This window comes from Harpia harpyja, chromosome 20, assembly GCF_026419915.1.
Source record: "Harpia harpyja isolate bHarHar1 chromosome 20, bHarHar1 primary haplotype, whole genome shotgun sequence".
NCBI lineage: Eukaryota > Metazoa > Chordata > Aves > Accipitriformes > Accipitridae > Harpia > Harpia harpyja.
Genome location: NC_068959.1, coordinates 1534000 through 1548666, shown reverse-complemented (window position 1 = coordinate 1548666; position 14667 = coordinate 1534000). Strand labels below are relative to the sequence as shown.

At 51.6% G+C, this 14667-nt stretch overlaps 1 protein-coding gene across 3 annotated transcripts in view; it reads left to right on the top strand.

Moving 5' to 3' along the window:
* Positions 1–13472, top strand: part of ARHGAP26 (Rho GTPase activating protein 26) — a 155300-nt gene extending 141828 nt beyond the window's left edge. For 2 of the 3 annotated variants that reach the window (XM_052816224.1, XM_052816227.1), the window contains exons 21-23: positions 3874–3984; positions 6786–6877; positions 11701–13472. In XM_052816224.1, the coding sequence (XP_052672184.1) occupies positions 3874–3984; positions 6786–6877; positions 11701–11789 (292 nt within the window). In that variant the 3' untranslated portion in view covers positions 11790–13472. The remainder of the gene's footprint in view (positions 1–3873; positions 3985–6785; positions 6878–11700) is intronic. The other variant, XM_052816225.1, reaches the window with a different exon arrangement.
* The last annotated feature ends 1195 nt before the right edge of the window (positions 13473–14667 follow it).

Genomic DNA, 14667 nt, shown 5'->3' with positions numbered 1-14667 from the left:
GCTCATCGTCCCCTCCAAGGCCCACCTTGACCGTGGGCCAAGCTCCTCTTTGAGAAGGGCATTTGCGTTTGCTCTCTCCTACCCCAGTGTGAGGCCTTTGCGGTCCGTTAGATACTGCTGCCTGCTGGATGTCTAACCAGTGAGAAGATGGGCTGATGGCTGGAGGTGTTTAAGCTGTCTTAGGACTCATCCTGCCCTGCAGATGGTTCAGTGGAAAGGAACCTCACTGGAGCCGGGGGCTGGAGGCTGGGAGGTTTGCTTCCCAAGGTAACGCTCCTTGCCTACAGAAAATCCGTGCATGGAGCAGGTAGCGTGCATCTTGATGAAGAGCTTTTTGAGATCACCAGGATGGAGGAGTCTACGTGAACAGTGAGAGGCCATGGTAAGACGAAAGGCACACCTAGCAGGTCCTCTGCCTTCCAGGCGATAAACTCATACATTCATATTCCATTTACCATGCAGACATGTACCATCTTGGAGGCTTGCTATAGTAGCTTAGCTGTATAGAGCCAGAGAACATTGCGTACAGGTATTACAGCCGACAGGCTCCGGCTTCCGATATACTGGTTCTTCTTGCAGTACTAACAGTGAAGGAGATGTTCTAGTTCCTGCTGCCCAGAGGAGAGCACTCTCCATGTCTTCAAATGCATCTAACATGCTCTCTCCATTAGAGGGCAGAAGCATGCTTATGCACGGATAAAATAAAACAAAATTACCTGCCCTACGTGCCATATAGCGTGTTGCATTACGGGAAGGTAGGGCATCATCACGAATGGCCAGACAACTACACCTGCTAGAAAGAAAAAGCAGCAGCAAGAACTGGTGCTTCAAGGGTTAATTTCTGTGATTTGGGCTAACTTGGTGGTCTTTGTAGCACCTCCTTCTGTTTAAAGCTGGAAATAGATTTGGTATGTGGTAAGTACCAATATCTAGCAGATTTGTTAAAGACTAAGTAATACAGGTAATTACTTATTTTTCAAAAGATGGACAATTTTGGTGATAGAAAAATACAAAAAGATTGTTTTTAAATAGGGACAATTATTAGGAGAACATTTTGAGGATTTCTGTAACAGTCTGCCTGTGAACATCCCCTGTTTTACAGCCTTCCTGTGAAAGTTGTGATGCACTGCTCTATCTCATTTCTGTATGCATGTAATCCTCTGATGTAATAAAGGTATTGCCCATAATTACAAAGGGTAAGCATTAGTTTCTGTTGAATCCAGTGACACAGCTTCTGCGAAGAGTAAAGAAGCCAAGAGTTTGGCCTTAAGCAGATACAGACCTCAGAGTAGTTCAGGCCAACAATTTAACCTTCTTTAGTGTCCTCTAGGTGCCATTGCAGTGGTGGTATTTATGACATGGACGCTTTCCCCCTAGAAATTGGACTAAATCCACAGCCTTATCCTTTCAATTTTGAGTTGTCACCATCAGAGCATGCCAGGGAGTGCCGGCTGCCAGTTTCACTCGCGGGCATGTGGAAGGGCACGCGGGAACCGCCGGCGAGAGTCACCGGTGGAAGACCCAGATACCCAGAGATGAGCCTGGTGCAGGCGAGGAAGGCTTCAGGGTGTTGGTCGTGCAGATGCATGAACTGGAGGGAAGCTGGTGTGCCAAGAGTGACATTTTAGTTTTAAGGTGCAAAATCCTAACTAAACCGAAGGGAAGAAAATTACAAGAAAACACAAAATTCAAGATTAATCATAAATGTTTCCTGGAAACCCTCTCAGATGTTGGGGGAGGTTGATTCTTTTAGATAACAGAGGTTGACATTTTACATTCAGCTTGAAATGGAAGAAAAATGTTTATTATATTCTCTTCTTTGTTAATATATGGAACGTTTCATTCTGGACTTAAAGAGCAGAAGCCAGGGGCTGAAACAATGAACTTCTGCTGTTGTGATCTAACAGGTATTGAATGATCATGGATTAACCCATTACCCTTTTTACAGAGACTTTATCTTTTTGTTAAAGGTTTAAGAGGCAGCGTAGGCTCCCCTGGCTGCTGCCCACGCATGAGCCTGCCCACACTTGGTCCCACTGTGCCTGCGCTGGTGCTGCCCGTTTTGTTCATTTTGGAGAGGAGGGGGTTGCTTTCATCCTTTCTGGACGTTGGGGTTTTTTTCCAAGTTGGCTACTGGTCCAAGCCATGCTCCTCGGGAGGCTTCTCCTCAGGCATGAAGGAGGCACATCGCTGCACACCGCACCCTGACAAGGGGAAATCTGAGTTAAAACATATCTAGAAGGTGTTTTTATAATCCCAGGCAGGTATTTGGAACAAATTATATTTACAGCCTGGAGCTGAGAGGGAGGGCTTTGCCCCTTTCCATGTGTGGATCACCTTTCCCTCTACCTTGGGACTCACCCCGGTGCTGTCAGAAAGCAGCTCAGCAGCTTCATCCCGTTCCCCTCAGAGAAGTGCCAGTTCCCCGAGATGAGGGAGGAGAGACGAAGCGATGGCCTCTGACATGCTGTTAGTCCTGGTGCGGCCCTTTCCCTCCCTCCAACATCCATTTGGTCTGGTGGGACCCGTAAACCTCTGTTACTGCAAGGCTGAGGTTTTCCCGCGTGCTCTGGAGCCCTCTCCTCCCCGTATCCCTCCCCTCTCTCTCAGGACCCCCCAGCTCGGGGATAGGGATGGGGATAAGGATGGGGACGAGGACAGCCCAGGGATTGCCTGTGGGGTCGCACCCTATCCCCACCTCGTCACAGCCCCGTGTGATCAGAGGTACCATCCCTCTCTCAACAAAAAAACATAAATCACGATGCTTTTGCAAAACTTCTTGTTTTTACAGAGGCGCTTTCAGTGTGGAGAGGTTCTTCTGGTGTTTTATCAGGGATGGAGTTTACAATCTGAATTAGAGAATACAGATGAGTTGCTAAGCATGGAAACAGTAGAAGATGAATCAGACTCAAATTGGTATTTTAGTACAATAATTGCTTTCTGGTGAACCTGAGAATGACCTAAATTGAACAGTTTTGAAGGAACCAAACACTTCTCGCTTGACTTCTGCATGCATTTACTAGTGCAGTAACTTGATTCAACTTCTGTTGACAGCCGTAGCTTAAAAGTGAGGAATCAAGAGCATTTTGCATGAGGGGAGAAAAAAGTTCTTCAGTGTAAAATGTGGAAAACAGATCAATTAAGTTTTTATAGTACCGAATGCGTAAGCACGGCAGGAGCCCTGGAGCATTGGTTACCTCGATGCGAGCCGTTTGCATGACCTGTAAGGCGGCCGGCTCACAGCCCTCTGATGCTGCTGACCCTTGCGGGGTGGTGTGGGCTGGAGATTTTCTCCTACTAGTTGTCTTCAGATGGATGATAGCATGCAAACGCCAGCCCTGGCTGGCTCCATCCTGTAGATAATGAACTCCTCTGGGCTCCCAGCCTCTGAGACCCGTTTGGTTAGAAATGTAAACAGGCGGTTGTGGCTGGGCACTGTGGATCACGGCCCGGACTCTGATGCCACAACAACTGACATGCAAAAGGGGGATGGAGGCTGCTCACAAGCATCGTTAACATCCAGAAATACCATCAGCTATTCCTGGCAGCAGTGGGGGAAATAAAATAAGGCAGGTAAGTGGCTGGGCTGCCAGCAGCAAGCAGCAAGACAGCTCTTGCACACAGGGTATCGGGCTCACTGGACGGGATGATGGAGCAGGGTTTAATTGGAAGATCCAGCTCTTGTTGTCCAGAGAAATGCAGATCTGGCCTTGAAACATTTCCCAAGGTCTTGGCACTTCATTTCGTAGCTGTGTCTCATGCTCTGAATATTCCCCAAGGCACTCGCTATCATCGAATGTCGTCTGACTGTCTCTCGGTTGCTGTTTGTTTCTGTGGTTGCACGTTGATAAGGTATCTGGTTATGTCTTGCAGCCCTCAGAATCCAAGCCCAACGTCACCCCTCTCACCGTCCTGGCCCATGTTCTCCGCGCCATCAAGTCCTATGCCCACCTCCTCTACGTCCAGCGACTCATCCCCCATCAGGTCTGTTGCAGAATTTGCTTTGCTTTTTGTTGCTTTTGCTATTTTCTGTTTAATTTACTCGGTTTCCCCCCGCTTCACTTTCCTTTTCTCTTTGCATCCTGCTCAAACTCCCCCAATGCAGCTATCTGCATTCAGCAAGAGAGGAGCTTTCAAACGCCTTCTGCCCCAGGGGAGACCCTTTGAATCCTCCCTTTGACCCCCCCGGCGGGTGCCCGCTGGCCCCTGTGGTCAGGTGAGCGGGAGCCAGCGCTCGCAGGTCACACACTCACAGTGCTCGGTGTTGCTGGTGGTTTCTGTGGTTTTGCCCAGCCGTTTCAGCTCTTGCGGTTTGCTTTACTCCGCTCTGCAACAGGTAAGATGTGTACTGCCTTCCCGGGTGCTGCGAGGAATAACAAGCCTTTGTAAAATGCTGTGATACCTCATTTTCTGGCCACTTCCTTTTCTTATCTGGAATCTAAGGAAGGTAAAGAACATGGGCCAGCACAGACATTTGCCTGCTGGGTGCCCGTGTCTCAGGTGGTTGGGCATCGCTGGAGTAAATCGGTCCTGAAAGTTACAGACAGACTAACGGAAGATTTCCAGTGGAACCCCGGAGCAGCAGGTCAGGCTGTGCTGCACGCCAGCCCTGCGGGGCAGGAGGGTGGACGACCCCCCCTTCGCCCTGGGGTGCGAGACGCCGCTGGCTGCGGCACAGCGGGAGCAGGCGCTGCCTGGGGGTCCCGTGGCTTTTGAGCGCAGCATGGGGGGATGCTCACGCGGGGGAAGCCAGGGCAGCATCGCCTCTGGTCTGTGCGCAGGGTGCCCTTGGGTGGGATTTCTCTCCTCTGAGCCCATGGCTGGCGCAGTGGAGCAAGACGCCGTTGTCGTTGCTGGCAGAGCGCAGCTCCCAGCCCCTTGGCGGGTGCAAGCGTGGGGCCGGGGCACCAATCCCTCCTCTTAGAGAGATGTGTCAAACCTGTTTGTTCATTACAGGCACGGACCGAGCTCTTCCCCTGCACCTACAGCCGTACAAATGCTGCCTGTACGACGGCTGCCTGTTTGGCAGGGTTATTTATTTGTTTTGCTACGCATCTGCAAAGGCTGACAATGGCGTAATAACCATCCAAGCTGCCTTCCTCTTCTGGGGGAGAGGGGCTTATATCCCCGAAACTACACAAGGGAAGATGGGTGAAGCTCCTGAGTGCTTTTCTGGCCTTGTGTCGTGCTTGGAGGCAGAAACCTAACATGAGCGATTGCTGGGGTCCAGTGTTTCTGTCCCTGAAAGCCCCATGGAGCTCTGACGGGTGCAGTCGCAGTCCGGAGAGCAGCCGGCAGGCAAAGGGGCAGGCTGGGGCCACGGGGACACAGGGCTGCAGAGGTCGTTTTAGGGAGAAAAACAACAACTTGAATAATTCAAAGTAGTAAGCCTGAAAATACCTTTTATTTTTCATCTGACAGTCTCCTCAAGCACTCTGCGTGAGCAGTGCCTCCCCAGCAGCGAAGGACCCTCTCTGGAGCGGGAGGAGTGTTTGCCCATCCTGATTTTTAAGTGTTTGGCAGCTGCTTGTGTCAGGCAGCTGGAATTCAGAGAGGAGAGGCCTCTGCTTTGGGGCTGTCTTCATAGCAAAACCAAAACCATTCACAGCTTCCCTGGTTTGTGGTTTGTGTGTGAAGGTGAACCGCTTTCACCACGAGGTGAAAGCGTGCCGCTTCCCTGGGCTCACTCGGAGAGAATTCAGAATAAGTTCAAGTCCTTGGAAAGATAAAAGTTGGTGAAACCGCTGAACTCAGAAACGGCGATGCCTTGTTCATTACCCCAGCAGCTCTTGGGGGTGCTTCCATCACTTTGCTTGGCCGTACCGTAGCCAAGTAGTCTGCTGCAGCGCTGGATGCGGCCGGACGGCCGGACGGCCCGACGGCCCGGTGCCTGGGCAGGTTTGCACTGTCACCGTCACCGTGGCCTGGCAGTGTCCCAGCTTTCCACCAGCCTTGCTCGAGCCCAAACCCGGGAAGGATGGGTAGGAGGCTCTGGGCACAGAGGACAGCTCTGTGTGCCTGTGCTTTGCTGGTGGGGTCCTGAGGTCCTTCATTTTCTCCCCGTGTCTGCCGGTGATTTGCTCCATTTCTGGATCTCTCTGCTCTAATTCACTCCCCCGCAGTGTGGGCACGCTGACACTTCCCCAGTAAAATCTAATGGTTGTTAAATCTTTTATCCTCAGGTATAGTCTCTAAAGAAGTGCAGCAAATTCTTCATGGACCTACTTGTTTTTCTGTTTTGAAACACCCTTCTCCAAGTGCTAATTCTTCCTCATGAAACTCTGCGTGTGGTTGCAGCTGCACTCGGAGAGCACTGGGTTTGGCAGCGAGCGGGGCCAGTGGGCAGCGGGTCGCTGCCAGCACCTGCTGCCCACCTTTGCTCCGCGCCGGCCCTCCAGCCAGTTATGGCCCATCAAAGCCTCACAAAACATTTCCAGCTCCCTGACGTACTGCTCCTGTCTAGCGCCCGGAGCTCTGCCGGGAACCCCTGTGGGCACCGGGCACCGGCTCTGGTCCTGGCAGTGCCAGCTGGGCTCGGACTGGGATTTGCAGCGTGGTGAAATGCGGCGCTGGAGGCTCATTCCCGAGAGCCTTCAGCCTCCTCTGGCATCTTCCTCACCCTTCCCCTGAGCAGTGTAACCTTGGACCCTTGCAGAGTAGAGGTCCTTGGACCCCTCTTCAATGTGCACCACTTGTGTGGACCCCTCTTCGACACAGTGGGGAGGGGAGTGCTGCTGTGTACGAGTAGAGTACTTTTTATGCCAATAAATGCTTTCTTTTTGCAGCTCACCGCTGCGGAAAGCCCGAGCTTTGTACGCCTGTAAAGCAGAACACGACTCGGAACTCTCCTTCACGGCGGGCACCGTGTTTGATAATGGTGAGTCCTCGACCTGGAGGGAGGGCACGGGGCAGTGCCAGGCACCTCGTGGGAGCGGGAGGAGATGGGCTCATTTTCCAGCGCAGTGTTCGGGCTGTGGTTCCCGGTGTCCTGGGAAAGCTGGATCGGGAGAGCTGCACCCAGTGCTGTAGGAGCCGCGCTTGCTCCGTGCCTGGTGCTGGGCTTCCACGGAGCAAACCTGGAGCAGGGTTTGCTGCAGAGCAAGGGCAGAGCACGGTGGGAGAGTGGGGGACGTACCGAGGGTGTTTGTAACACACCATCAAATTAGCTTCCTTCTAACGACCGTGGCATTGCCTGACACTGGCAGCCACCCACCTCGCCTGCCAGGGAAGCGCTGTGGGAAGCCAAGAGTGCGGCTCTTAGCCTGGGTGGTAGATAGGCAGGAGACTTCCCCTTCACTTCAGAGTGGACACTCTTCTTTTGTAACAGCATTTCTCATTTCATGTAACGTACGCGTGAGATGCTACAGAGCCAGTATTAACAGCAATACGGATAAAGCTACAGGGAAGGACACTTGGCTATTACTGTTTTTAGCACTGAGTTTTGCAAATTACTGGTTTTCTTCCTGTGACCCAGGGAATGATTTGACTCTCAATTCACAGCTTGCTTTCTAGTCCTCTGTTTAAGGACTATCCCATTTCCACCACTAGAAATCCCATGAAAGAAGAAAGCAGAAATATTTGAAACACAGAGCCATTCAATCCGAGGTGAATCTTGCCTTACTTTTCGTATCCATGCTGAAAGCAGCTTATCATCCAGCCCCCTTTTAGGATCAGTGTGAAAACTGCCTTTTTGAGATCCTGATTTATTTCATCCTAAGGGAGACGTGTAAAATAGGAGGGATGAATAGGGGCGATACCCCTCCTCTCCCCCAGAGGAGAGCACGGGAGGCCACTCCGGCAGAGATGTCCCCTTTGCCACCTCCAGCCTGGGTCAGCGGGTCCCGCTCCACGTCCCACTCATCGCCCTGCCCGTGCCCGCAGTGTCCGAGCCGCCAGCCGGGGGTGACGGGTATTTTGGCCCCAGCAGTGGAAGTGGCCGCGCATCCACAGGGCACGAGGCGAGGGCGTGCGTGGGTGACTGTGTGTGTCTAGGTCAGAGCTGTGTTTTGGCGGGTCGGTAGGGGAAGGCGCAGCCTTGCGTGGAGGGTGTGCAGAGGTTCTCCAGGCTACGCGTGGGCGTACAAAGTGCAGGCTCTGATCCAAAGAAGAAAATGAAAGGAAGAAGTTTGGCAAGGCACGGTGTCATCTCTGTGCCATGCTACGTCAACGGCGGGTCGTGGAGCACGGACCGGTGCCCAGTGCCCACCCCAGGTTCTGCGCCGTTTGCCTTCCTGGCGGCTGCCCGACGCTCCAGCGGGTCGCTGAAGTTATTCGAGACCTTGCAGCACACAGACCCCGGCTCTTTACCGCAGCGGTACGCGGCACGCCGTCCGTGCCGCAGCAGGCAGCGCTGCCGGCGGAGCGAGGTACTCGCGCCGCGCCGGTGGGACGGCGCAGAGCCCGGTGTGCCTGTGCTGTGCGCTGCGCCGGGCTGCGCAACTGCGCCGGCCCCCCTCCTGTGGGCACGGACCCTTAATCTAAACGTAAGGGAGAAACTGGTGAGCGGTTCACTGACACCAGCGTTTACCATATACAGAGCCATTCCTCAATGGTTTTCTGGGTAGGAGAGATTAGTTTCCAAGTATCGGCACCAGAAATACTCTATGCAGTTGCCATAATGTTTCATGCAGGAGATGGAAAAGCAGCATGTGTGCTTTTTGCCTCTGGATACTGAGAGCTGGAATAGGTGGGCTCTGGTTAGATTTTTGGAGATGATGTTAATGAACATCGATTTTCTGTTTCCTGCATCAGGGGAAAGAGACTGTGCCCCATGGAATTAAGCTGCTCTGTTTTAGATATAATCCCAATGTAAAGAAAAGACTTTTTACTACTTTCCAAGTAGTTCTTGGCTTTTATATGTTAAGCATTGTCATTTGGGAAACTGCTACCACGTGCACTGGTTTTGCCCTGGGATATATATGAGAATATAGCAGAAAGGGGAAGAGAATGAATACATGTGAATTAAAGAAAATACTTTTCCTAAGCAGCTCCATAGATATCTTATAAATAAACATGGTCTCCCCTTTGAGAGCCCGTGGGAATTAGAGCAGCTAGGAGGGGAACAAGTTTGAATTAAATACATTGTGTTTGCTAGATAAAAATCAATGGATTATTCAAGGGAAAAAATATACAGCATGTTCTAATCACTTAGCAGCATAGCCGAGGCTCACGTTAGCTGGGGGAAGTGAGTTAGAAACAGCAGCGCTTGGTAGAAATGTTATGATGAAGGGGTTTTACAAAACCCAGCAAAAGCAAATGGATCTTGGAAATACTTAGAGACAGGTTCTTGTCCAACTTTAAGGTTCTCTGAGGTTGCACATGGCAGAGCAGCATTTCGGTCTGACTGGGAAATTGAGGTGCTACTACCCACACGAAGCGGCACCCACATAGTAAATAACACCATGTTTTGAGAAGCACATTTAAACTCCGGAGCATTGTTCCTTTTAGTCACATGAAACCTGGATTTTCCAGCAGATCTTGTGCACTTGATAGTTGCATGCCCTTGCTGTGGTGCTGAATGGGAGGGATGTCCTGGGTCTGTGGAGGCCTGAAATCGGGGAAGGTGAGAGTCACGGGTCAGGAAAGGGATGCTCACGTGTGTTTTTAACTAGCAATTGCCCCTGAAATGGAAAACGCCATATTCTGAAGCAGTAAACCCCCAACCTGAGCTGCTGCTGCTAGATACTGAAGTTTTATGCTATATTAGGAAAGTTGTGTTGCATTTGTGCTCTAATTCTGTGAGAGAGGATGAGATTCTCCTCCCTATCTGCTCATGTGCCCTGGTCTATCTGACAGTACCTACACAGAAATAAATGGCTGTCTTTGGGACATAAGTGATTTTTGAAGGGAAAAGCAGTAGCTGGAACTCACGTGACTTTTGGTTAAAGCATTTTCCCAGCCCATTTGCTGAGACCAGAGGGCTGAAGACACAGACACACACACACATACCACTTACAATTTCTTTTCTCTTGATGGCCATCGTCCACTGGTGGGGCACTGTGAAGCCTTTAGTCCTACCCAAAGGGAGGTAACGCAATAGCTTTTAATGCAGTTTTGCCCTGGGGGCTTTCATTGCAGGCTGGAGGTGGCATTTTTCCTCTGTGCAGACTGCCTTAGCCTTTGGTAATAGAAAAGTCCCAAGACTTGGGTGTGAGAGGGTGTACACATGGAAAAAGAAGTTGGCACAAGTGAAACCCGAAGATGGTAAACACTTTATTCTAGGAGCCAGAACACTGTGGCTCTTAAAACTAGTTTTCTGTGGTTTGGATGCTTTTTTCCTTACTACATTACTACGTGCAATACTGCTCTGCAGGCATAGCCAGTAGTGATGGACTTTGCCACACTGGTGAGGACTGGTGTCTCCCAAAGCGTGGAGATATTTGGGCTTAAAACACTTCTGTCTTTCTGACTCTTTCTCACCGGTCAATGTCAGTGGTGACTTTTGCAGAGAAAATGGTCATCCTGCAATAGATGGGGCTGTCAGAGGAGAATAGGTGCGCAGAGGAACCTGAAGCCCTGCTCTGCTGTGCTCTGTTGCTCTGCTGGTTTGATGAGCAGCACACCTGTGTTTGCCATTGGGTGAAAAAGACTCCGTTTTTAAACATTTGTTTCTGCTCTGACTCTGCCGGAGCCTTGGTGTGGCCTGTACCTGCTGGCTGGGGGCTGGCTGCATGCGCGGAGCCCGTCCCCGCAGCTCTGCTTTGGGGGGGATGTAGACCCCGCGCAGCGGTCGGTGCCGTTTCTGGGGTGCGCTCAAGAAACACGGTTGCATTTGTACTGAAATGTGAATTTTCAACACGTTTCACCCCCTCAGCTGAGCGAGGGTGGGCTGGAGGGTGCCTGGATGGAGAGCCGGGGAGCAGTGGGGAGGGCAGGCACCGTGCTGGCAGGGCAGGGGAGCGGGCAGGGGGTATGGTGGGGTTGGGGCAGGGGGGACTCGCTTCGCTTTTGCAGTTGATGCCAGACAACGTGTAAGTGAGCAGACCTGCAGAGAGTCACGGGAAGCTTGGGTGGCTCTGAAATACTGACTTGCCACCATTTCTTGTGGGAGGTGTGGGGAATATTCTCCTGCCTGCGTTGGCATAACCCTGGTTCCTGTAAAATCAGCAAATTTTCAGTAGTTGATTGAATAAAGAAGTCTTTTGAGGACTGATCAGGTTTCTTGTTTGACAGAAATAAGATTGCAGTGTTTGCTTTCTTGCCGGCAGCATTTGCTAATGCATTTTCTCTCTCAGCCTGGTGCGAGGCCAAGCTGGGACGTGCAGGGTTACGAGGCGATGGAGTTAACCACGTTCTCTCAAACTTCAAAGAGATTTTAGCCCAAATCTGGAGGAAGTTTTGAGCCCCTGTTTTTATCCCAAATGCTTCACTTACTTACACCAGTCCTGCAGCACCAGCTAGTATTTGGAAACGCAGTCCCTAGCTGAGCGCGCAGCTCACGTGGTCCTTCTTTGGTTTCGCTGTGTGATCTCTGACACTTGGATAAAGGGAACGCAGAGGAGTCCTATGAGTGAGCAGGAGAGAGCACTTCAGCTTTCTGAGCTCCTTAGCATATTAGTTGCCTTACTTTAAAATAAACAGGAATTAAACGTCTTGCTCTCTCCCAACAGCAACTTTGACATTGTCAGCACACAAAGAGCAACAGCCCCTATACTGTAATCCCCCTCCTGTAGTAACCTGCCTTTTCTTTCTCTCCTCAAGTTCATCCATCCCAGGAGCCCGGCTGGCTGGAAGGGACCCTCAACGGGAAGACAGGATTAATCCCCGAGAACTACGTCGAGTTCCTATAACTTTGGCCGTAAGAAGTGCCACTGCTGAGCTTTACATGGTATCCATGGCAGCCGCTGGCAGGAGTCCTGCAGACCATTTTGCTCTTTGCCACTGTGCGACGCAGGGTGAGGACTTGCCCGTACCCACTGAGATGAATGTTTGCGCGGATAATAACGTTCGTGTCTCCTGCCGTGCGTGCCGGGGCTGCGGGGGGAACGGTCCAGGCGAGATGTCTCGACTCCTCCAGCCCCGAGCGGAGGCCGGCGATGCCCAAAGCCCACATCCCAGCTGGGAGCCCTCGCAGCAATCAAAAAAACCCAGCAACGCGGCAGCTCCACGCCGCAGCCCGAGTGCTTCGTAGGGGACGAGCCTGCAAACTGTGAACCGGCACGAGAGAGCCACCGAGCCTGGTGTCCCCTGCGGTGAGACAGTTCACCAGCTGCGAAGAGCGTTAGTGGGAGCTGAGGGACCCCAACCCATCAGCCTCCCCGCCGGAGGAAGAGAGGTCAGCAGCGAGGAGTCCTGTCCTCCCAGGCCCTTCTCCGCTTTCCGACCAGCCCGAGCGAAGCTCTCCCGTGCAGCCGGGGAGCGAACCCAGCCCTTTCCCGCGCCGCTGCGGCAGGGGAAGGGGTGAGGTGCTTTCGGCTGATGCCAAACCACAGGCTGTTCTGCAGCAGCGGTCTGCGTGAGGCTGAGCTTCCCACGGCAGGTCGGGGGCAGCCCTGGCGAGGCGGCAGCCGTCCTGCCGTGCCACGGCAGAGCTCTGCTCTTGCGGGCGAGAGCGTGAAGCTCAGTGGGCTCTGCAGGGTGGGCACGGTACCCGCCGGGAGCTGTCAGGACTCGGCAGGCGTCAGCACAGTGGAGGGGAGAATATTTTGGACCAAATCTCTCAAACTTTTTTTTTTTTTTTTTTTAAAGATTAAGGTTTTTGCGAGGTAAACATCTGTGATATCTGCAGTCTGCGTTTCCTTCCTGGAGGGCAAGATGCAGCTCCAGATAAATACCACTCCTTTTGTTTGACTGGCTGTTTTGTATCTATCTCCTCTTTCCAATGCACATTGCACAGAGACATCCATGCTTTCGCGAACGCCCAGGCCGCTGATGTGCCATTTTGGAGCTGCGTTTGCCACTCTCCACCGTTGCTTTTTCGGTGGTCTCCTTGCTTGCAGCCTGGCGTGTAGTCTGTCCGTGCCAAGTCTGTGCAGTACTGGTTGTGCAAGGTAAATTATTTCCATACTCACAGGACATTTGTTGTTGGTGTGGCCAACCTACGGTCTACAGAAAACAAAGGACGAGCCCCTCGGCTCCAGCACCCCTCTGTTCCTGCCCTGGAGAGGATGCTCGTGCCTCCGTGGACATGTGGCGAGTGGTCAGCAGAGCGAGTTTGCAAATCCCTCGCCATTTCGGTTTGTTTTTAAGGGGGAGGGTGGGAGAAGAAGCCCTGCGTGACTGCAGAGCTGGGCTGGCCGGGTGGCATGTCAAGAACTGGAATGATTATATTTTGTCATAGAAAATCGTGAAAGAAACCCCAGCCTGTTGGCAGAGAGACTCTGTTGTGCAGAAGCGACAGTCGCACGCTGCTGGGGGATGGATGTCGTGTCTTTTTGTAATAATTTTAAAGACTCCGAGTGACTGAATTGCTGTATGTGTCACTTTTTATTTTTGAAAGAATTAATGTATAAATAGAGTATCTTAAAATATTATGAGGGAAAGATCTATATTTGATATTTTTAGAACACCTGTAACGAGAGAAGCGAAGGACATTTGAAACCGGTTACAGAAAAGCGCTTGCAAACACACTCGCATCCACAACCACCCTCCGGGCCTTGGGCTGCCTTTTCATTCGCTTCGTGGTGTCACTTAGAAATGAGGGAAACAACTGAAATTTCAGACCTCTTTACATTTCTTTCACAGTAATTAAACTTCCTGGACTTTTGTCTTGGGGAAAAAAAAAAAAGAAGAAAAAGATCTTTTTTTTCCTGATTTCTAGGGCGGGTGTGGTACAGCTCATCTCCTCGGCATTATAACCTCTCCATAAGCGACACACGGACCCCTCTGGGGATGCCGTGGGCACATCACCTGGCTGGTGCTGTTTGGGCAGGGGTGAAGCCTCCAGACTGTCCCATGTTTTCTGCTTTAAGGTGTTGGATGAAGAGGACCGAGAGGTTTGTAGGGATAAAAGCCAGTGTTTTACTGGCAAGTTGGTGGTTCACCTTTATCCTTGGATTTAATAGTGAACATTTGTACCATTTATTGATTTTCCTGAAGTGGAGGACCGGGCTGGGCTTTATCCAGCCCCAGCAGTCGCTGCGGTGCTGCCGGCCGGTGCTGGGACCTGGGGGGGCTGCTCAGAGCTGGCTCTGGCACCGGCACTGCTCGGGGCAGGCAGTACAGAAACCCCCTTCCAGGGGTGTAGGAGAGGGAGAGGAAGGACTAAATGGAAAGGAGAAGGAAAAAAAAAAGGAAAAAAAAGTCTTAATATTTCATCTGTCAGCACTAGTTGCTTGTGTTTGGGACTGTCCCATCCCGAGCCGCTCCTCCAACGGGATCCCTGCTGCCTTCCTGGGACGCTGCCGGAGCCGGTGGCTTTCAGCTCAGACGGGGGTTTTCCAGCACAGCCTTCTGTCTCAAATGTGACTCTTAGCCTTTGAACAGAAAGCGTACTATGGACAAATGAGCATTTGAAACCCATCAGAAACACCTTAAAAGGCACTTTTAAGGGCTACGGTATTTAGGGACCTCTTTAGTAATGCTGCACGAGCACCAGCACAGGCTGCTCTGCGCCAGCAGGCTGCTGCCGGTCCTTATCCCCAGAAAACCTTTTAGTGCTGTGTCCCCCTTTGGCTCTTCAGACGCTTGAGTTATTCTGAGACAGTAGTAAATTCCTTTTCCTAGGCA